Here is a 23,370-nt window from a genome sequence, read left to right as displayed (position 1 = left end):
TACTGATGCTTGGAAATTTATGGATTTACAATATAATATGTCTTTTAGGCATTACTATGTTATCCAGTCCTGGCCAGTGGGATCTGAGATAACAATAACAGCATTTCCAGGAAATGTTATCTCTCATAATAAAATTAACTCACAAAATGACGCTCCTTTCTTTTGCAATGGATGTAGTTCTGTCTGCCTATGATCCCTACAACCACTGCAGCCAACATGTGACCACGATGGGAGAGATCTCTAGCATGTTGAAGAAGGCAAAGTAAAAATATAATGAGCTCTTTGTCTTGGAGGGAGGTATCAGGGCCAATAATTAACCCCAGAACTGCACTCTCTACATACTTCTTATTATGTGAGATAGTGTCATTATTTAAGCCACTTTTTCAATTGCATATTGTGTTTATTGCCAAAAAAAAAAGTTTTCTGGCTGGGCACAGTGGCTCATGCCTGTAATCTCAACACTTTGAGAAACTGAGGTGGGTGGATTGCTTGAGCCGAGGAGTTTGAGATCAGCCTGGGCAACTTGGCTGAAACCCTGTTTCCACAAAAAATTAGCCTAGCCAGACGTTGTGGCCTGTGCCTGTAGTCGCAGCTACCCAGGAGACTGAGGTGGGAGGATCACCTGAACCTGGGCTTTCTGATCAGACTGCTGCATTCCAGCCTGGGCGACAGAGTGAGACCCTGTCCTAATATAATTAATATAATATAATATAATATAATATAATATAATATAATATATAAAAAAATAAAATAAAATAATTCTTTCTGCTGACAACCTCTGTGGTAGCCAGCCTCCAAAATGGCCCCCAGTGATGCTTACTTCCTGGTATTCACTCCCTTGTATAGTCCCCTTTTATGTTGAATCAGGGCTTGCCTTTGCGACTGATAGAATATGGCAGAAATGATCAAGTGTGACTTCCAAGGCTAGTTCATAAAGGCATTGCAGCTTCAGCCTTGCTCTCTCTTGGCTAACTCACTCTGGGTTAAGCCAGCTGCCATGTCTTGAAGGCATTCAGTCAGGGTTGTGCAGACACCTTCTTGCAGAGGAACCAACCGGCCAGCACCGACTTGCCAACATGTGACTGACTTTGGAAGATCTTCCAGCCCCAGTCATGCCATCAGATGACTACAGCCCTCTCACAGTTGACTGCAACCTCATAAAAGACTTAAAGCCGGAACACCCAACTGAACTGCTCTTGAATTCCTGATTCGTAGACACTTTGAAAGATTTTAAACTATTGTTGCTTTCAGACACTAAGTCTTGGAATAATTTGTTACATAGCAATTGATATCTAATAGAGTATCTGTCAACACCAGAAAAACATGATAAAGTCAGCAAAGTGCTCACAGAGTCCATACTGTTGCTTTACACTTGAGAGCTATCTTACAAAGATTGAATACAACCGTTCATTTATCAAGCACTTTCTATTTATGATCCCAAGAATAAAATATACAAAATCATAAAAAGAAGAGTTGAGACAAGAATTTCCTCAGGCACCTGGAAAGATTAATATTAAAAATATGGAAATGCAACAACATGGATGAACCTCAAGAACGTTATGCTAAGTGGAAAAAAGTCAGGCACAGAAAGACAAATCACATGATCTTATTTGTATGTGAAATCTAAAACAGTCAAACTCATAGAAGTAAAGAATAGAATGATGGTTACCAAAGGCTGAGGGAGTGGGGGGGAGGAGGTTTGGGGACATGTTGGTCAAAAGATAACAAAATTTCAGTTAGATAGGAGGAATAAGTTCAAGAGTTCTATTGTACAATATGATGACTATAGTTAATAACAATGTATTGTATTTTGAAAATTGCTAAGAAAATAGGTTTTAAGTGTTCTCACCACCAAAAAAAAGTATGTGAGGTAATGCATATGTTATTTGGCTCAATTTAACCATTCCACAGTGTATACGTATTTCAAAACATGGTGTTGTATATGATAAATACAATTTTTATTAGTTAATTTTAAACATTTAATTATTCTCCAGTCTTCACTATGTGAGGAAAAAAGTTAAATACATAAGAACGCGGGCACAGTGGCTCACGCCTGTAATCGCAGCACTTTGGGAGGCCGAGGCGGTAATCCCAGCACTTTGGGAGGCCGAGGCGGTCAGATCACAAGGTCAGGAGATTGAGCCCATCCTGGCTAACACAGTGAAACCCCATCTCTACTAAAAATACAAAAAATTAGCCGGGCGTGGTGGCGGGCGCCTGTAGTCCCAGCTACTCAGGAGGCTGAGGCAGGAGAATGGCATCAACCCGGCAGGCAGAGCTTGCAGTGAGGCGAGATCGCGCCACTGCACTCCAGCCTGGGCGACAGAGCGAGACTTGTCTCTTAAAAAAATAAAAATAAAATAAAATAAGAAAATATGGAAGTCATTGGAATAAGGGGAAAGGTGTGGTTTGAAGGGAAATGGAGGAAAGGAAAACTAATTTCGCTGTCTCTCCACAATGCCAGTGTTCATACTTGAATTCTGAATGATACTGTCCTAAGACAAAGGAGTGAGACTGTATACATAGCAAAGGGGCATTTAATTAGGTGAAACAAAGTCATTAGAAAGCAAGGCTTGGAATTCATTCTCATGCTTGTGTCTTACATAAGACTGGGTTTGAAATGCCGGGCAGGGTGGCACATGCCTGTAATCCCAGCTACGGGGAGGCTGAGGCACAAGAATAGCTTGAACCCAGGAGACAGAGTTTGCAGTGAGCCAAGATCGCACCACTGCACTCCAGCCTAGGCGACAGAGCAAGAAAAGAAAGAAAGGAGAGAAAAGAAGAGAAAAAAGAAAAAAAAAAAAAAGAAAGAAAGAGGGAGGGAGAGAGGGAGGGAGGGAAGAAAAGAAAAAACTCGGTCTGAGAAAAAAAAAAAAAACACTGTATTTTCTACCAACAAGGCATTACAACAAATATGGATTCAGCGTTTATTTTGTGCTAGACACTGAGGGAAAAAGTTGAAAGTACTAAATCAACAAGCACTTATTGAACACTTTTTATGTATCGGGCACTGTTTTAGGCACTGAAGATTCATTTAGTAATCAGCCAAACCAGTCTTTTCCTCATGGAGTTAATGTTGCAGAAGATCATAAGCAAACAAACAAATAATGTGTTTTCACATATTGCACTAAAAAATAAAATAGGACAGTGGGGAATAGGACAGCAAGGAGCAACTTTTGCTGGAATGGCCAAGGAAGATTTTTTTGAGTCAGTGACATTTAAGATAAGATCTAAATGATGAGAAGGGAGCTGCATAAAGATACAGTAGTTCTCCCTTATCTGCTTGAGATACGTTTCAAGACCCTCAGTGGATGCCTGAAACTGCGGATAATACCAAACCCTTTATGTACTGTTTTTTCAATCTGATTACCAAGATGGCTACTAAATGACTCACAGGTAGAGAATGGACTGTGAGCACCACGAATGGAAACCCACACATGAGTTAGGCTATGATTCAGGAGATGTCTTGAGAGAGATGATAGTCCCACTAGGGCCAGAGCAATGCAGATGGTGAGAAGTAACAGAATTCTGAATATATGTGGAGGCAGAGACCTCATGACTTGCTGATGGGTTGGTTATTTGAAGAAAAGGAGGACTCAGGATGGTTCCTTGGTTTGTGGCCTGAGCTCCCTTATGAATCATGGTGTTATTCTAACTTGGAAAGGTTCGAGGAAAAATAGTTTTGATAGAGAAATCAAGAGTTCTGCTTTAGGAAGTAAGGGATAGGATAGATGCCCTTTAGACATAACATATAATAGGTTTCTCCTGGTTCTTGAGAAACTCAAAACTATTTACCCTGCATTTATTCATTCAGCAAATGTTTTGTCAGGCACTACTTCAGGTGCTGGAACTAGCAGTGATCAAAGCTGATTAAATCCCGGCCCTTGTGCGCTTATGTTCTAGTGAGGGAGACAAACAATGAAAAAGTAAATAAATGAACATATTTAACATAATTTCAGGTGGTGATCAGTACTATAAAGAAAAAAGTATTTAATTCATTTATATATTCAAAAAGTGCCTTATTTTTACAAGTAACTAGACTGGATGTGATTAGCAAGAGACTGCCCTGAAAAGACACTAACATCAAATCTAGTATGTAGACAACAGAAAAAGAAGTGTCATCAAAAAAAAAAAAAAAAAGATATTTATAAGGCACTAAGTTGAAAGTAAAGTGAAATCAGTTTCAAATGGGACCACCAAATAAAGAGGAGTTGATACAAGTTGTGATATTTAAGCTGGGCTTCAAAGGAAAGATATAATTTAAATATATAGTGGCAGGGAAGAGTAGGTATGAAGAACATTCCAAGTAGTAGAAATGGTTTAAATGGAAAACAGTTTATATTGAGAACACTGAGCAACATATATTGGCAAAAGCATAGGGTGTGTGAAGGGGAATATATTGGTTATCTATTGCTGAGTAATAAAATGTGCCAAACTGTAGTGGCTTAAAACAATAAACATTTATTATCACTTGTTTCTGTGGGTCAAAAATCTGGGCTGAGCTTATCTGGTCCTCTGGCTAAGGTATTAGCTGGGACTACATTCATCTCAAGGTTCAAATGGGTGGAATGTACTTCCACACTTACTCAAATGACTGTTGGCAGGCCACAGGTTCTACCTGGTAGTTGCCAGAAACATCCGTTCCTTGACATGTGGGCCTCTCCATAGAACAGCTCACAAGATGGCAGCTTGTTTCCTTCAAAGCAAATGAAGAAGAGAGCCGGAGGAAGTGAACAACAGAACAAGATAGAAGCCACAGTCTTTTTTTTCTTTTGAGTCAGAGTTTCACTATTGTTGCCCAGGCTGGAGTGCAATGGCGTGATCTCGGCTCACCACAATCTCCGCCTCCCAGATTCGAGCCATTCTCCTGCCTCAGCCTCCGGAGTATCTGGGATTACAGGCATGCACCACCACGTCCAGTTAATTTTTGTATTTTTAGTAGAGACGGGGTTTCATCATGTTGGTCAGGCTGGTCTCCAACTCCTGACCTCAGGTGATCCACCTTCCTCAGCCTCCCAAAGTGCTGGGATTACAGGCATGAGCCACCATGCCCGGCCTATCTTTTTGTAACCTAGCCTCAGAAGTGACATGCCATCACTTTTGCCAGATAGAAGTGCATCAGTAGGTCCAGCCCATATTCAAGGAGAGGGGATTACAAATATGTATGAATACCAGCAGGTGGTGATTTATTGGGGCCTATCCTAGAAGCTGCCTACCACAAGGAATAATGGAAAATAAGATTGGAAATATAGACTGGGCCAGATCAAAGAAAGCCATAGAAGCTAATCTGCGAATGAAACTATACAGTTGGAAATGGAGGGTAGATAGAAGCAAATTTTATGTGTAAGCCTATTTTTGGCAAATTGTAGTGCTGGATAAATAGAATTTTGAGGATCATCTTAAAAACCAGTTGTTTCACAAGTAGAAAATGTCAACCAATGACAGCTTCCAGGAAACAGAAACACTCTATTTTATCAGGAAATAGTGGTCAAAAAATATTTCAGAAGCTAGCCACCTACCTTCAATAAATAGTTTTAACACTGTATCCTGACAATGCATTCCTGAAAATCCAGAATTGATAACTGATATCTGTGACAGTTTTTCTGTCTTAGGATAGGAAATAAGATTCACTTTCAGTAGCTTTCAAAATTCTTTGATCCCCCAACCCGCAGCAAGAAATACATTTTACATCAGCAGTCCCAACCTTTTGGCACCAGCGACCAGTCTTGTGGAAGACAATTTTTCCACAAAAAATTGGAGATGGTTTCAGGATGAAACTGTCCCAACTCAGATTGTCAGGCATTAGTTAGATTCTCATAAGAAGTATGCAACCTAGATCCCTCACATGTGCAGTTCACAATAGAGTTTGTGCCCCTATGAGAATCTAATGCCACCCCTGATCAGGCCGAATGCTGCTCAACTGCCACTCATCTCCTGCTGTGCAGCCCGGTTCCTAACGGGCTTCAGACTGGTACCAGTCTACTGCCCAGGGGTTGGGGACTTGTTTTACATCACAACTCATAATACACACACACACACACATATATATGAACACACAGATAACCACAAATATATACATATATATATACACGCATAACCAAGATAAAAGATTTGCAGACTAATAGCACATATGGCATACTGATTTTTTTTTAAAAGTATTCTGTTCTACTGCATTGAAGGAAATAAAAAGCTAGTAGTAATCCACTGAATTCATCACTATCCACCACTTGGTCCCATTCTGAAAGTTTAAAAAATGCTGCTCTTCTAGAACACTAGCTTAGAAATCAAACAAAATTATGACCAATAGGTATTTAGCAATATCGTTTCCCAGAAGTTGAATGAGGACACTGTGTCCAATGCATTCGAGCCCAAAGCATAACAGCAATTGCTCAGAGCACATCAGGCCTCAGCTGGAAGCCTGATGGAGTTAGCAGGCGTGCCTCAGTTTGGCCCTCGAAAAGACAAACCAAACTGTCAATAAAAACATGGAAGTTTACCCCCCCTTCTTTTTTTGTCATTTACTGTTCAAGTTCTGATCATACAGACCAGATCAATATTGCAGCCCCCCTGCCCCTCCCACCACTTTGCCCTCAGCTGTACAGGTATTGTGCTTCTCCTAAATATGTGTTGCAATACAAACCACAAAAAGTCCAAAGGACATGAGATTTACTTATAGTGCAACTTGTCACCCATAACTACCAACCCTGAGGGCCTCCTTAGCACCTCTAACTGGGCAGAGGAAACGACCAGAGATTCATCTGGAATGAAAAAGTGGTTTAAGACCTTTTGATTGTTATCAGTTGAAACCTGATCTAAAGAAACTTACTGGGACTCCTCTCTAAACTACCACTACCAAGATTGTTGTGACAAGAAGAGTTGATTGATTTTACTGGGGAATGTATGTGGAAGGAAGATAGTTTTTTCAGCCCTAATTGCGTGTCAAATTCCAAACCTACCCTTGGGGAATTCACAATCTCTTTGAGCAGATGATACTACAAATAGTCTGGAATGATTTTGAGTGCATCACAGCACGGGTTTTTAAAAGTCCATCACCATATTGTTTTAGAAAATAGTACCTGCAAAAAGAGGGCAGAGTAGGGAGGGACGCTACGGGGCATGCGGGGCGCTTTCCTGCGGCTCAAAGGCTAAGCCTTGTGTGATAGTGGCATTTAAGGGGGTGAGAGGAGGTTGGCCACCAAAGCAAGAATGGCTATTATTTAAGACTGGCATGAGCGTAGTAGAAGGTTTGGAGTAGGGAACACAGGAGTGTGATGGGGGAAATTGGGCCCTCGCTTGTCAATCATAAACACTGGTGCAGGCGAGGGCACCCGAAGCCTCATGTGCGGCGGAAATAGGCAGTTGTACAGATTTCCTCAGTAAAACATTGAAAGCAAAAATTGTGATCACACCCAGCCCTTTCCTTTGTGCCCTGCCCAGTTTCTCCCACGTCCCCATAAGGAAGAGAGCAGTAGGTCAAACTTGTTTATTCATTCATTCCACGAACATTTCTCTCTCCTAAGGGGTCTTTGTTTCCAGCAAGGGAGTGAGTCTTGCCTTTCCCGCAGCACCAATTTCTTCACAGTGAAGGGGCCCCCTAGTTACCTGGGTCAGCAAGACCACATCACCACTGAAGGGAAAGGACTAGGCTCTGCAGAAAGCGCCTCAGACCCGCATTCAGACAAGGCAGTGCCTTTGCAGGGGGCGGCGGTGGTGGGATAAGAGAAGCAACGTGTCAGCGAATGGAAAACTGGGGACTCCCAAGCAGCCTTAGGAGTGCCGGGCTCCCCAGTGGGGCCTCCTTCTAAGGGGTCTGGCTTGCTGGCCAAGAGGTAGCCTTTCCGCTAGTCCGGTTTTCCATGGCCGTACAAAAAGGACATCCCGAAAAGGAGCTGCTCGCTGACTTCGGGCTAGTTTTGAAGAGTGAAAGCAGGTCTAGGTGGAAAAGAAAGAACAACAAACCACCAGGACAACCTTGCTGCCTTGGCCCAAGTTTGTGAGACAAAACCTCACCGTATATCACAAAAAATAACAATCAAGAAAGTGTTTGGTTGGGAGGGTGGTGTCTCCGAAAAGCCTTGATATGTGCCCCCAAAGCAAGGACTGCTGGTGACTCGGACAGGAGAAAATTTTAAGGAGATGGCTCCTCGAAGACAACCGCAAGTGTTGAGCACCAACCCGGGCTGAAAAGGATAGGCAGGCGCAGCATCTGGGGGTCTTTCCAGACTATATAGGAAGCTGGAGAGTGGGCTTTGGCTTTGCGGGAGAGTCTTGGGGGCGCCCGCGGGCGGGGCTGGGCCGCAGGCGCGGGCCGCAGAGGGAGGTGCAGGGAGGCGGGGCCTCGGGCTGGGCGGGTCGGAGGTGGGGCCCAGGTGGTGTTGATACACAAAGAGAAGGCGCCCGGGCGGCCGCGGCCCCGCCCACTGACGCGTCCCAGGGTGCCGCTATAACCCGCCGCTGGAAGTGCTGCTCCAGAGCCCCGCGACGCCGCCGCCCTAGTGAACGCCTTTCCAGTACTGCTATCAGCAGCAGCAGCCCGACCACGCGTTCCCGCACACTCGCGCCTTTCCTTTGACACGGCGGACGCCGGAGGATTGGGGCGCAATTTGTCATTTCCTTTTTTATTAAAATTATTTTTCCTGCCTGTTGTTGGATTTGGGGAAATTTTTTGTTTGCTTTTTATGATTTGTATTTGACTGAGAGAAACCCACCGAAGACGTCTGCTTGAGGTTTCTGGGGTACAAGAACACAGACCACCGAGGTAACGCGTGCGGGGGGGTGTCTGTGGGGAGGGCCCGGGACCCGGGCGAGAGTGGGGGAGGGGCTTCCGGGAGGGGCCGCGCGGGAAGGCGACCGCGGGGTCCGTTTCCTTTCGAGGCGGGCGTTGTCGGTTGGCATGGCCAGCCTTCCATCCTGGCCCGCCGCGCGGGGGTCGCGCCCGCGACGTGGGCAGGAGAGCAGGCGCTGGGCCGGGGCCGCGTGTCTGCCCGGTGCGGAGCCGCATCTTCCCATTAGGGGGAGGGGAGCCAGCCTGGCCCGCGGCTCTGCTGCGGCAAGTCTTGTGACTGATTTGCATTTAATAAAAAAAAAAAAATTAAGTCCAGGGAACCAGGAATCTGGGGGCGGCGGAGGTGAGCTTGGGCATGTATTATAGGAGAGGCCAAGATTGGGGAAGACAAGTTGAGAACATTTGACAATCGACGATCGATATTGCATCAGTTTGCTTTCCAGACATAGGAGGGGCTGGGCGGGCGAAGCACTCGCGGGCCAGCTGCTTGTGGACGGGTGTGCTTGAGGGCACTGGCGCGCGCGTGTGTAAATAAACCCCCAGCTCCCGGGGCCCAGGCGTTCTCCCCCCTCGAGAGAGGAGTAGTGTCGGCCCTTTCCGCCTCCTTCTGGGGAAGGCTGTCTGCGGCAGAGGCATTTCCCGGTGTGGGGACTCCGGGCAGTAAAGGACAGATTACGCAGCATTGCTGTTCCAAATGCTAGAAACGGGAAGCCGTGCCCCTAGGTTGCATGCACACGAGGGTCGGGGCTGGATGTGTGCCCTGAGTGCCTGTGCACGTTTGCAGCGGCTGGGAAAAAGCAAAACAGAGCCCTCTTCGCCCCCTCCATTCCGACTGGGGACAATAGAGAGGGTGAAATACTGAAATCTGCCGGAGTAGGGGGCCTCGGCGGCCGCAGCACAGCGGTGGAATCATCTTTGTTCTCCGCGGCTCAGCCGTCTGTACTTTTCCGCCCCTCGGCGCGCCCCCGCCCCTCGCGCGCGGCTGGTACTTTTCCACTCGCCTGGCCTGGGATGAATCAGCCGCGCTGCGCCTCCCGGCGGCGTCACCTGACCACGGCGGGCGGGCGCTGCAGTCCTGACGCGCCTTCTCTACTTTCGCAGGCCGACTCGCGGCCAGTGCACCCACGACCAAGGACAAAAGGAGCCCAGCGCTGCTAGCTGCATCCGATTCCTCCCAGTGCTTAGCATGAAGAAGGCCGAAATGGGACGGTTCAATATTTCCCCGGATGAAGACAGCAGCAGCTACAGTTCAAACAGCGACTTCAACTACTCCTACCCCACCAAGCAAGCTGCTCTGAAAAGGTGGGAGAAGTTGTGACACTTTTGAAAAAACGGCTTGCATGGGTTGGGTTCAGGGAGTTACCTAGGAATTTGCTTCCATTGCTTTAATTCGCTATAGCATTTAGAGAATGTGTGTCATCTCTGAAAGAGTATCCGATTATCTTGTAATGACAAGATAGCTCGTGTGAAAGTCAACTCCTAGTTAATATTTATACATTTAAGTAAGGGTGTTGTATCAGAACTATGCTGGTAGGGGTATTTTATATTCAAGCAGTCTTGTGTATAATGATATTTCAATCCAGTTTACAATTATATATGTCTATATTTTTTGTAGCCATTATGCAGATGTAGATCCTGAAAACCAGAACTTTTTACTTGAATCGAATATGGGGAAGAAGAAGTATGAAACAGAATTTGTAAGTTAAAAATAATAATTTGTCTGTCAGTGGCTTTATGGAGTAAAAGAATAGTTTTACTTTTAGAATTCAAATCTAACTTGCCCAAACCTGGTTTTCTCCATTTAATTATTGTTATATGTTTGGTTATCGTTTTCCCTCTATGTAGCATCCAGGTACTACTTCCTTTGGAATGTCAGTATTTAATCTGAGCAATGCGATTGTGGGCAGTGGAATCCTTGGGCTTTCTTATGCCATGGCTAATACTGGAATTGCTCTTTTTATGTAAGTATGTGTAAGTAGTGAGTCTGCCATGCAGGGCAGTTACTATGATAAAACATTTTGGCTCCAGAAACTGAGTTTACAGTTGCAGTAGCTGACTCAAGTTACTTGCTTAAAATTAAAAGTATGAGAAACCCCAAAAATCTCTTTATTCTGCTACATACTGCACAATATCAAGAAAGCCAACTAGAAAAAAATAGGGCAGTCCTTAAAACTGACAGATTAAGCCAGAAGTCTTCTAAGTCAGTGGGAATAGTTAAAACAAAATTGTAACAGATGGTAGCTACTGAAAAAGAACTATGGCTAAATCCAGGGTAGGTATAAATTTTGAGAAGCTGAAAATCCTATTAAGCTCCAAATCAGTTTGTTAAATTGACACAGTTCTTAAGGACCTGTGGCCCCTTACATGAATAAGGAAAAGAAAATACCTGTAAACATACAAGGTGTGGTGGTATTTACCCAGCCTGGAACATGTTTGTTTTAAGACGAAGGAGTCATAATTTTCTGGACCCTGAAAAGCAATCCATACATGTTTTTTTAATGTTTGCTTTTGTCAGACCTATTCGATTGCCACATGTCGTGGCAAAAAAATGAGTATTTTAGTAAGTACTTGTTTTTAAATGGTTCCCCCCACAGTTGCACAGTTAGACTTAATTACTCCTGTGCTTTCCAGCATCAATACCTGGATAGACTCTTAAAGGTACAGAAGACTTCAGAGCAGTGGTTCTTAGCCATTTTTGCATCACTGACTCTTGGAGAATATGATGGAAAATTGTGGATCTTATTTCCAGGGAAAAAGCACAAAACAAAAATACATGCAGTCTTAAGCATGTATTTTTCAGTGATGTTTGTGTCATAGCCCTTAAGTTTAAGTACCCGTGGACCCCTGGCTAAGGCAATTTCTGCGGAGGATTGTGTAACTTAATGCCTTCATTGTGCAGATAAGGAAACCACACGTATATAGCATGGAATTGTCCCTTTGTGACAGATATGTTTTACTTAGCTGACTGGTGCCTTCTACTCAAGTTATTTTCTCCAGCATGATAGAACGTTCATGAAAAGAAAAGCAGACCTTTGCAAATCTCTGCTTTGTGAAATTCCACACTGAGGTTAAGCCTGGCTTTGAGTACTAGATGCTAGGATTCACTCTGGCTTGCTTCAGTTAGGATGAGGCTTTTTGAGAGAACCCTTACTAAGGTGAAGGACCAGCGATTTACGTAGAATCCTAGAATTTCAGGAATTTTTAGTGGAGAATCCGAATGGCATCACTGTTGAATATTTGAAATCCTTGTTAGTGCTTGGTATAAAAACGAGGCAGTTTTAGAGTGCAGCCGGTGTAGTTAAAGTAAGAATTTAAAGGAGATTAAATGGCACCTCTGTTTCATAAGTGAAGGTCAAATTCTGATGTAACCCTTGTACTCTTGGAATTATACTTTAATAGGTGCTTATGTCATTGATTTACCACTTTACTAAATAGCTAAATAAGATTGCTAAAGTGTGATTTTATTCATCAGTATGTACTTCATATTTAGAAGCATAGAGTTAAATGGGCCAAAAACCACATGGCTGCCACGGTCCACTTCAACAACTCTATAGCTAACCTTTTTAAGTAGAATCAATTTCAAGGTTGAAAGTGACCTCAAAGGTTACAAAGTCTATTCACTGCTCGTCATTTCAGTGTAAGACATGGAAGGACTTAATTTGGTTTGTTTTTAATTAAACCAACATCTTTTCTCCAGTTAGAAGTGAGGTTGATAATGTCACCTCAGACTAGGCCCTGTAAAACTTCTGGCATTTAGAATGGTAATGTAAAGCCACTTCCTCTGTTTAACTAATAGACATCAGTTTCTTTGTCAGCACCTTACATGGTACTGCGTGCAATTTGCTCACACGGAATCAAAAAATATGCAACTCTTCTCTTTTGTAGGGTTTTCTATGAGTTTCCCTGTTTTGTTATTTAATTTCTTTTAAAAATTAGTCTGTATCTCTGGACTCTCCTAGGTGGAAGAAAAGTAAAGCTGGAATGAGGGAGAACCCTTACCCTAAAGGAAAATAAAGTGACATTAGGGTCCCTTTAGTCACTCTATGTTACCTTATTTTTTTTTTCTCTTGCTGAATCCAAGTGAAAGGGTCAAGGGAGGAAAGGCTTAGACAGTCAAGCTGATACCCTACTCATTTTAGCACAGACATTGTTTTAACTGTGACAATACTGGGCCTGTATTCCTTGCCATGGGGTGCAATGTAGTATGTCATTACAATGGTTAGTTCTCTGATTTGTGCCCAGTTGTTAGTAAAGCTTGTAGTGCCTCACTCTTAAAATGTTAGTATCATGTTAGTGTCATTTCCCCCTTACATTCTTTTCCTTTTTTTTTTTTTTTTTCTTTAAAAAAAAGACAGTATTTCATTTTGTCCTCCAGGCTGAGTGCAGTGGCAAACTACTGGGCTCAAGTGATACCCCCACCTCAGCCTGAGTGGCTGAGACTGTAGGTATACACCACCACAGCTGGCTTTTTTTTTTTCCTTTGGTAGAGATGGGTTTTCCGTATGTTATGTTGTCCAGGCTGGTCTCGAACTCCTGACCTCAAGCAGTCATCCTGCCCCAGCCTCCTAGAGTGCTGGGATTACAGGCATGAGCCACTGCACCTGGCCTCTCGTTCCTGTTTATATGTATATGGTCCATGTAGTTTTAAAACCTTTCCTGAACCTGTCTCAGTTGAATTTCACAAGAATCTTGTGGGCTAGGTTTAGTAGCGGATATTACTGATATTTTACAGATAAAGGGAACTATTGAAATGCAGAAAGGTGGCAAGCATACAGCTCATTATTGTGGTGCCAGAATCAAAATACAAGTTTCAAACTCCACTGGGAAGTTGAGCTTTCCAGTGTCTCATGCTGTGTTTGGCTCAGTGGGTAGACATCCTTGTTCCTAACCAATGCTGTAGAACTATCACCTGAGAAATGATGCAAGTTTTTACTGCCAGGCAAGAGACAATGTTGACACTCCAGTTAGCAGGAGAGGAAATGCCAGTTCTTCAGGGCATTTTGACACAAATAGGACAAGTTTCACACATAATGTTATTTAAACAACCAGAAAGAGTTGTCTTTAAATATAGCCATGCTTATTTATAACCCTGTGCCTTTTCCTTCTCTCATCAGAATTCTCTTGACGTTTGTGTCAATATTTTCCCTGTATTCTGTTCATCTCCTTTTAAAGACTGCCAATGAAGGAGGTATGATAGCATTCTTGATTTTTCTAAAACAATGTATACCTATCATGATTTTATTTCTCTTTTAAAATCCTTGGCTTCATGCTTCTGTGTTCTTCAAATTGTAGGGTCTTTATTGTATGAACAATTGGGATATAAGGCATTTGGATTAGTTGGAAAGCTTGCAGCATCTGGATCAATTACAATGCAGAACATTGGAGGTAAGAATTTTTCAAAAGACGGTTTGGGTAGACTTTATGCTCATTGTCTAGCACCATTGTATAGCACAGAGTGGTGACATACGCGTTTTGGTGTCGCGTGCCACATTTTGCACTTGTAATGGTATAATTTTGTTTTCCTCTAGCTATGTCAAGCTACCTCTTCATAGTGAAATATGAGTTGCCTTTGGTGATCCAGGCATTAATGGACATTGAAGATAACACTGGGTAAGTGCTAAGTAAGGTTACTCATAAGAAACAATTATAGTCAAAAGTGGTTGGATATATTTTTATCAAAGTTGTATATAAAATGATGATTAGTTATCCATAAATGTTCCTTTTGAAACTGACCCGTAAACTAATTCGAACTTCGGAGAATGAAAGGCCAAAAGATAGTAGCTAGCCCCACAATTTTGGATATCTTAATTTCTAAAACAGGTTTTCTAGAACTTGCTTTCTGTCTTTATGTTCATACTTAAAAAAGTTATAGCTGTTTTTAATATATATCCTAAGTGAGGACTGAAGCTTTGAATTACATTAAAAATTAATCCATCCTATTTTTGTAAGTTTGGAATTCTTAAGACTTAATCTGTTCAATGCAAAATACAGGTTGGACATCCCTAATCTGAAATCCAAAACTTTTTTTGAGTGCCAATGTGACGCTACAAGTGGAAAATTCACACCTGATCTCGTGACAGGTGTGCAAAATTAATTAAAATATTGCATAAAATCACCTTTAGGCTGTGGGTTTAAGAAGGTGTATAGGAAACGTAAGTGAATTTTGTGTTTAGACTACAGTCCCATCTCCAAGATACTTCAAATATGTATATGCAGATACTCCAAAGTCCAAAACACTTCTGGTCCCAAGCATTTTGGATAAGGGATACTCAACATTTTGGATAAGGGATACTGTGCGAGAAAATGTTTGGGCATGCTATAGAAACCATTTTCTTCTAGCAAAGTTATTCATCCCAGTGAACTCACAGGTTTTTATCTAAAGTAAACATGGGGAAGGGTAATTTACTTCCCACCCTACGTGCAGCTCATTATGTCAAAATAGAGAAGTGCCGTTATCGAAGATGTGGCTTTAGAAATTTAATTTTTTAAGCTGGTCTTTAAAATTAGTGTTCTACAGAGTACTTACTGCTGAAGTGAACAGAATTTATGAGGCAATTAGAATTTGAAAATAGTGATTTAGAAGAGAGTGCAATTCATGATTTACCTAAAAAGGAAAAGGCTTAGGGGACATACATAATGTTTTCTATAAGTTCAAAAGGGATATTTTTGGCTGTCTTTGGAGTTAAAGGTGGTTCAAGATGTCACAATATACTCTGATAACCTGGAATAAGTCCTGGTTTGGGGGACTGAGTTTTATAATTTTTCTGGGGTGTAGGGGGCAGTTTGCTTATGCATTTTATGAAAACTTTTCCTCATTGAAATGTTTAATAAGTATATTTGCTAACATGTCTGGAAAAAAAACTTGTTTTAAAATTTTTTAGTTTCCAGCATTAGAAATTACATGCTAAAGCTGTACCAAAGTTGGTGTACAATTTTTCTGAAAGTGCTTAAAGATAAGATTACTGGCTTAACAAAGCAGCTTTGTTCCCTGCGTTAGTATCAAGTCTTTGAGAAGCATTTTGTGTTATGAATCAGCTGGCAGCTTTCCCAGAGCAAGTAGTGGGACAAAAGTTGCACTGTTTCATACCCGACTTCTAACCTGAGTAAATATTCATCTAGCACACAAAGTTAAAAAGTTATTCCTATCTTGAACAAGGGAAACTTTTTCCAAACATGTCTTTTTTTGTGTTTGTTTTCATGGTATTTCTATAAAATGAGTCCTATTAGAAGAAATATATATTATTCAGAAGATATCTGTGACTGTTTTGACCTTGTTTCTGTTTTCTTTAGATTGTGGTATCTGAATGGTGACTATTTGGTTCTGTTGGTGTCATTGATACTCATTCTTCCTTTGTCGCTGTTTAGAAATTTAGGTGAGCAAACTCATCTCTAAAAGAGAATTGAAATGAGCCTTTCACCAGTTAGTTGGGCTTTCTCTTAATAGAAATTAGTCAGAATGAAAAAGCCCTAGAAAGGTATATCTTTGGGACTCATAGCATGCAACATTTAGAAGCCAAAATATTTAATTGACACTATATATTGTACTTTGTAAGAAATAATGCAAATCATAGTTTTTATTAGCTTGAGTTATGACAAGTATATTTAAATAATTCTATATTTTAGTATCATAAGAATTAGAAATTTAGTACTGTAGCCATACTTTAGTACCTAAAGTCTTCCCAGCAGAATTGAGTTATTCAGTGGGAAAAATATATTTGCTTTAAATCTGTTTCATTAAACTAATACTAATTCCTGCTACCCACCTTCTAGGATATTTGGGATATACCAGTGGCTTTTCCTTGTTGTGTATGGTGTTCTTTCTGATTGTGGTGGGTATGATTTTTCTTAAGAAAATATTTTTTGTAAACCCTGCCATGTCACTTAGTTTAACACATGCAAAATAATATATTTTTAGGTCATTTGCAAGAAATTTCAGGTTCCGTGTCCTGTGGAAGCTGCTTTGATAATTAATGAAACAATAAACACCACCTTAACACAGCCAACAGCTCTCGTACCTGATTTGTCACATAACGTGACTGAAAATGACTCTTGCAGACCTCACTATTTTATTTTCAACTCACAGGTAACTAAATATGCTTATTTTCTCAAAAGAAGAGTTTAGGGAAGAAAAGAGAGAAGCTATTCACTGGAAATTTAAAAATAACTCCCAGGATAAAGGGAGGAGGATAGCAGGTGCTTCTTAGAAAACATGTGATTAGCTAATTATTGAGGACTGTGAGGAAAGTTTTGATTTACATCTTAAAATAGATCGAAAAATGAGATAATAATATGGTGCTAATAATTGACACATTCAGAAGTGAGGATACTGATCATACTTCATGAACAGATTAGAGGAATGGAAGCTAATTACACAAAGGAAACTTTCAGGCTTTGATTCTAAGATTGTTTACATAAAATATATGCTGCAGAAATGTGACAGCATGAGTTTGTTACATCAGATTAAGTAGGTTTTTACGTTTTGTTTCAGACTGTCTATGCTGTGCCAATTCTGACCTTTTCATTTGTCTGTCATCCTGCTATTCTTCCCATCTATGAAGAACTGAAAGAGTGAGTACTTCATTTTTATATCAGTTTGAGAAAAGATTAGACAACTGCTGTAACTGCTGCTGAAATACACATTTGAATTTTCTTTTGAATTACATAGCCGCAGCCGTAGAAGAATGATGAATGTGTCCAAGATTTCATTTTTTGCTATGTTTCTCATGTACCTGCTTGCTGCCCTCTTCGGATACCTAACATTTTATGGTAAATAATGCTTCCTTTACCGAAAAAAAAAAAAAAAGCTTATTGAAATGAAACTGCTACTTTTCTGTGTATAGTTCCATCACTTTAAAAATATTTCATATTTGTGATGAGAAATTATATTTAGAGCTTAGAATTTTCTGTAGTGTATTTAATCAGTAATATCTAGAATCCAGGTTTGAAAACATCATTAATCATTTGATGGCATGTTTGTATGATATGCCAGCCTCTGAGTTCATCTTGCCTGTCTCCTCTCCCATCACCTTCAGACTGTATAACACAAACACAAATTATAAGCCAAGCCAGGAGATTTAGCTGTTTAACTCCTGTTGCTTTTAATGGGAGTCATGTGGCTAAATCTCTATGTGGTATTTAGAAAAATTTTCCTTCAATGTTACTTTAATTGCATTAAGCATAATTCCAAACTAATCTTATTAGCCTCTTAGTTTATAGTCGTTTTGTGAGTAGCTAAATAACTGGTGCACATTTTGCTGTTAAATTTTCTACTTGGTCTTCAATGAAAACAGACACTCAAAAGTTTTTTTGGTATTTCCCTGTAGAACATGTTGAGTCAGAATTGCTTCATACCTACTCTACTATCTTGGGAACTGATATTCTTCTTCTCATTGTCCGTCTGGCTGTGTTAGTGGCTGTGACCCTGACAGTACCAGTAGTTATTTTCCCAGTAAGTAATCACTTGCTCTGCTTTCAGTAGGAATGAGTTTTTAAACATGTGAATATTTGTGAGATTTTCATCTTTTGGAAGAAGGGAAACACCAGTAGAACAATACTAAGTTGGTGGTGGTTTTGAAGGGACTTTTAAAAAATACAGTGTATATTTTCAAAATATCCTGGGGACTTTTTTTTCACCATAAGATATAAAATGATCTTTTAAGTGTTCAGATGTTCAGGAAACAGCAGAGAAAGAGGCACAGTTTTATTTAGAAATAGTTACTATTTTGGATAGATTCCTTGTTACTTGGGCATTCCTTTCATTCATTGGAGCTGGATTTTTAAATTTTATATTGCTATTATTTTTAAAATACATTTTATTTATTTATTTATTTTTGCAGATCCGGAGTTCTGTAACTCACTTGTTGTGTGCATCAAAAGATTTCAGTTGGTGGCGTCATAGTCTCATTACAGTGTCTATCTTGGCATTTACCAATTTACTTGTCATCTTTGTCCCAACTATTAGGGATATCTTTGGTTTTATTGGTAAGTTTTAGAAAGCATCAAAGTTGATTCAGACATCAGGGATTTTAAGATTTAAAGAATGAATGACAAGTGGTTCATTGAATCCTCAAGAAACAAATGTTCTTTTACAGGTGCATCTGCAGCTGCTATGTTGATTTTTATTCTTCCTTCTGCCTTCTATATCAAGTTGGTGAAGAAAGAACCTATGAAATCTGTACAAAAGATTGGGGTGAGTGAAAGATTATCACCATAGAAACAGTAGTAATATAAATTTCTCTAACTGATTTTAATTTTATTCTCATAGCTGTTATTTGTTGTGGTTTCACTTTGAAGTTTCCAGTAAACATTTTTGTAATAGTATACTTCACAGATGGAAGATTGTGGAGGGAAGGGGAAAGATAGTTTGCCATCTAATAAATACTTAAGTTAATTGCAATAAAGTTATTAGATACTTTGGAGATAGGAATAGGGATGAAGACTAGTGTGAGATACTAAGCTTTCAACATTTGTTCAACCAGTTTTCATTGGACTGCCTACTGTGTGACAGGGACTTAAATGGGCATTGAATATATAAAAGAGAAGGAAGGGCGTTTAGTTGAATGAGACTGACCATCTTCAGAGTGAAGCTCTCAGGGAGGCCGTCTCTCCACAGTGTTTACTATTATGTACCTACTCGAAAATGTAGTACCAGCTGGTGGCAGAGAATGATGTGCTAACCACAAATGATGTGGTTCCTAGTACCAGAATCCTGGTGGGTGGTATTTAGGAAAAAGACTGCTTTTTAGTCATTATTTTCCACCTTCATTCTGCTCTGATTAGAGTACTGGAATTGTTTATAAACCAACAACTGTCATCTTGTTTTACTCTAAATTACATAGTGGCAGTATTGAAGAGTAGGATTTAGGAATTAGTATTTCCTGGGAAGACCTCTGGCTTTGACTTTTGCTGCATTTTAGGATGTTTTGGGTTTGATTTTGTGACTTGACTTTTGCTCTAAAAAATTGCAAAAAATCCAGTCCAGCTCTATATGAAGCAGTTTGTTTAGCAAGAAAATTCCCTTTTCACTTGAGACAAAGGAATGAAAAAGTGAAAAAGTTCAGAAGGCCTCAAAGATAGTTATTTTGTACTGCAGATAACTTACTGATCACTTAGGAGTTTATATTTAGCAAGTTAAATACTCATTCTGTAGAACATGATACAGTAGATAAACTTTAGTAATTAAAGCACATTTCAAAAAGTAGAAAAAGAAATGTTTAGCATGTATGTTTTATTACTTACTGATCAATTTTCTCTATGCTCATTGCAGGCTTTGTTCTTCCTGTTAAGTGGCATACTGGTGATGACCGGAAGCATGGCCTTGATTGTTTTGGATTGGGTACACAATGCACCTGGAGGTGGTCATTAATTGGCACCACTCAAACTCAAACTCAGTGCATCTGATGCCAGTGTTGAGTAAACTCAACTACTATGAAATTTCACCTAATATTTTCAGTTTCACTTCCTTTTGAAGTGCAGATTCCTCGCTGGTTCTTCTGAGTGCAGAATAAGTGAACTTTTTTTTTTTTTTTTTTTTTTTAAAGAAACTTATCTGTATGTTAGAAATGGATATAAACAACAAAACCACGAGTCTCGGGTTAAGGGAAGTGACAATTTTATTCCATTCCAGAGAATGGACGAACTCTTAACTTTTATCAAGCCACATGCTTGGCTGTGTCATTGTTTAACTTGGATATTTTATGATTTTACTTGAATGTGCCTAATGGAACCATTCGATGTGAGAAATAATTCTTCTTAATTTACAGCAAAGTATTGAATAACCATTGAGAAAAACACTATTATTTTTTGTACCAAAAATACTTAAAGACCTCAGAAGCACTCTTTTACTTTTAAAAAATTGCTTTTTTTGAACTTTATTCAGAAGCAGTTATCAATAAATTCCATAAAATAATTTCATTGGTATTTAAAAATGAATATTACTATAATGAAATGATTTGCCTTTTTGTAGGCATAATAAGCCAAATACTTTTTTACCCAAAATAATTTTTAGAGAAAATGATATAATGAAAAATTGTACCATGAATTAGGAGCGTAGTTTTTTTCCATTTAAACGTCACCATTACTTAAAAGATGATTGATTGATTATTGCTATACCAAATCAGATGAACTCTGTTCATCACTTTTCTTCTCTGTCCCTAAACAATTTGGTTCATTCAGACTGAAATGTTTGTGTCTTCAGCTTATTAGAATGGAAGATAATGCAGATATTTCTGTGGGAAATAAAATAACTAATTTTGAGGTACCAAATAGTGCAATTGGGTAAGACAGGGTTTATTCAGTTGCATCTGTCTCCAGTGTTGGTATTGACAGCTCTGGGTGTTTTTTTGGGCCAGCCCTTTTTTGACATTGCTTCCAGCAGTGGAAAATGGGCATTTGATGGCAATAGGCCAAAATTATTGTGTCCAGAGAGTACACTTTTTCAAAATGCTCACCTACTGGAAGTGTGAATTACTTGACAATGTATGGCTTAGTTGTGTTCATGTTTTGTCTACAGTAGAGGTCTAATCCACAGGGTACACCTATGTTTGGTATGATGTAAGTTCTCTTTGTGTAGGCCACTGGGTTTCTCATGCAGTAAGCTTTATAAAAACTCATTTGCACTGGACTGTCATCTCATTCTTGTACAACGTAGAATTACTTGTTTACATCCAACAAATGGTTAGCTAGGGAAAACAGTGCAAACTGAGTGTTAGTCGTTTTGGTCCAACTGCATGTCAACCCTTCCATTTCAATCCTGGTTAGAAGTGAAAATAATTACTTTGAAACTTGGCTTTAAGAGCACATTTATCGTACGTCACAGTGTATGGTGAATATATTATTAAAATAATGTGGTACTTCGCTCATCAGGCATAATGTCTAAAATCTAATATACATAATTCCATTAAGTGGTTGAGGGAAGCAAATAATGGAATTGTCAATTGGTCATCTGGCTCTAAGGTTTGCCCTTGAACTAAAAATGTTGAGTTTGGGGCAAGGGCCAGAAATGTGGCAGACGTGGTTTTTGTTACACATTCTTGTATTATATGTGACTAAATTAACAAACAAGATACATGTGTAAGGACCCTTATGGAACTGGAAGACGTCTTGTAGTGCTACATTGGGTGAAACCATTGGTCCACTTTTGTCTGTTCCTATGAAGATAAAATAATTGGGGACCATCTACAAATAGGCAGTGGGAAGACAGATTCTACAGCACTGCTTTCATTTAATTGGGCTTTAGACACTCCATTCAAATGCAGAACCTCACCTCTAGTTGAGACCAAGAATTGGCACAGTTGCATGAGCTCCTGGAATAAGTTACTGACATTGTATCTAAGACCTGCCAGGGAATACCAAGAGTTGTTTCTACAGAAGATACTGTGGCAACCAGGAAGGAATGGGAAAAAAAATTCTTTACTCTGCAGCAGATTAATGTGAGGAAGCTCCTCCAATCATCTGGTTATTTGAGGTTCAAAATCAACTGCCTAGGGAAAATTCCAATGCATGATTCTCTTGGAGCTATTTTGTCTGCCTTGAGGTTCCTAAACAATGAATTCCCATTAATGAGCAGTCTTCAGTATTAAAACCACTGTCTTGTCACCTCATTTTGCATTACTGTCTTCCGTGGATGTTTCAGTTATAACTGTAATGTTATTTATAGAACAACATTAATCCATTAAAGCTAACCTATTTTTCAATATTTATGATAATCTATGTACATATATTGTCTGTCCATATGTATTTGTAAATAGGTTGTATATAATGTCAGGTTTGGGTCTTGGGTTCAAGTGTATATATTCCTGTAAGTTTCTTAACTGCATTTTGATGAATTCATATTATGTAACTATAAGAATTGTCCCAAAAGTACCTGTACAGAAAATTGAATATTGAAAAATTGACAAATTGTATACAAACACTAAAAAAAGTGTTTAAATTGTATTTGCAATAAACAACATTAAATTTTTTCATGAAATCTTGGTGCAAATTCAGATCTCTTATTTAAAATTTAAATAAGGTATAAATTTTCAAAATGCAGTAATCAAAATGTGATCTAGTGTAATGAAATAAAGTGTGATCTAGTGTAATGGAAGACCTTTGAGAACCTGGGTGTATTAACTTTGTGTATATAGTGTAAATATCCCTACTGTACTGTTAGAGGCCAACAATTCTAGTATGGCTTGTTGGCAAAGAGTGCTACACCGTTTCAATGAAACAATGTATGTTTGTTTTAACTGAACTAAAATAAATACATGCTTAATCTTGAGTAGCAGTATTTTTGTTTTTTTGTTGTTGTTTGTTTTTGTTATTTTTAGGTAATGGAATAGGCAGTGTCTAATGCAATTTGCATTGTAACTGCAGTACCTAGCACCTGCTAGGTGTCCATATGTTTGTGACAAACAAAAGAATGGTCAGGAAAAAAAGTTTATTTTACTTTAGGTTCCCAGAGATTCTAAGTTTCCAAAGTGAGAAGGAATGGAAAGTCTTGGAGACCTGGGGGAAGATGCCAATCTTAAGGTCCTAGGCTCAGCCCTGCTGATGGAAATAAATAGGCCAATAATGTATCAGAATCAACTGGAGAGCCTTTTAAA

The 23,370-nt window shown here is 39.7% G+C and overlaps 1 protein-coding gene and 1 long non-coding RNA gene across 3 annotated transcripts; one reads left to right on the top strand and one right to left on the bottom strand.

Moving 5' to 3' along the window:
- Nucleotides 1-7,469: 7,469 nt before the first annotated feature.
- On the bottom strand, nucleotides 7,470-9,803 carry LOC116418948. The gene is made up of 2 exons (XR_004229160.1): nucleotides 9,645-9,803; nucleotides 7,470-7,932 (listed from the first exon to the last, which is right to left on the bottom strand). It is a non-coding gene; the product is annotated as an uncharacterized LOC116418948 (long non-coding RNA).
- SLC38A2 (solute carrier family 38 member 2) lies at nucleotides 8,378-23,045 on the top strand. 2 transcript variants are annotated; one of them, XM_023231242.2, is made up of 16 exons: nucleotides 8,378-8,758; nucleotides 9,887-10,087; nucleotides 10,401-10,482; nucleotides 10,631-10,746; nucleotides 13,900-13,973; nucleotides 14,078-14,170; nucleotides 14,314-14,395; nucleotides 16,076-16,158; nucleotides 16,556-16,614; nucleotides 16,701-16,868; nucleotides 17,274-17,353; nucleotides 17,451-17,551; nucleotides 18,109-18,233; nucleotides 18,622-18,766; nucleotides 18,877-18,974; nucleotides 20,052-23,045. In XM_023231242.2, the coding sequence occupies exons 2-16, from the start codon at nucleotides 9,972-9,974 to the stop codon at nucleotides 20,148-20,150; spliced, it is 1,521 nt and encodes a 506-aa protein (XP_023087010.2). In that variant the 5' UTR covers nucleotides 8,378-8,758; nucleotides 9,887-9,971; the 3' UTR covers nucleotides 20,151-23,045. The 2 variants fall into 2 exon arrangements, with proteins under 2 accessions (XP_023087010.2, XP_023087011.2); XM_023231243.2 differs by lacking the exon at nucleotides 10,631-10,746 and having other exon boundaries at nucleotides 8,425-8,758; nucleotides 20,052-21,880.
- The last annotated feature ends 325 nt before the right edge of the window (nucleotides 23,046-23,370 follow it).

The sequence above is a fragment of the Piliocolobus tephrosceles genome, chromosome 10 (genome assembly GCF_002776525.5).
Source record: "Piliocolobus tephrosceles isolate RC106 chromosome 10, ASM277652v3, whole genome shotgun sequence".
NCBI classification, from domain to species: Eukaryota; Metazoa; Chordata; class Mammalia; order Primates; family Cercopithecidae; genus Piliocolobus; species Piliocolobus tephrosceles.
This window is presented reverse-complemented; position numbering and strand designations above follow the sequence as displayed.

Excerpts from the sequence above, each read along its gene's own strand:
- SLC38A2 (XM_023231242.2), top strand. The coding sequence starts at position 9,972 with ATGAAGAAGGCCGAAATGGGACGGTTCAATATTTCCCCGGATGAAGAC. Across the intron at positions 13,974-14,077 it reads AAAGACTGCCAATGAAGGAG|GGTCTTTATTGTATGAACAA; the intron begins GTATGATAGCAT and ends TTCAAATTGTAG. Across the intron at positions 18,234-18,621 it reads TACCAGTAGTTATTTTCCCA|ATCCGGAGTTCTGTAACTCA; the intron begins GTAAGTAATCAC and ends TTATTTTTGCAG.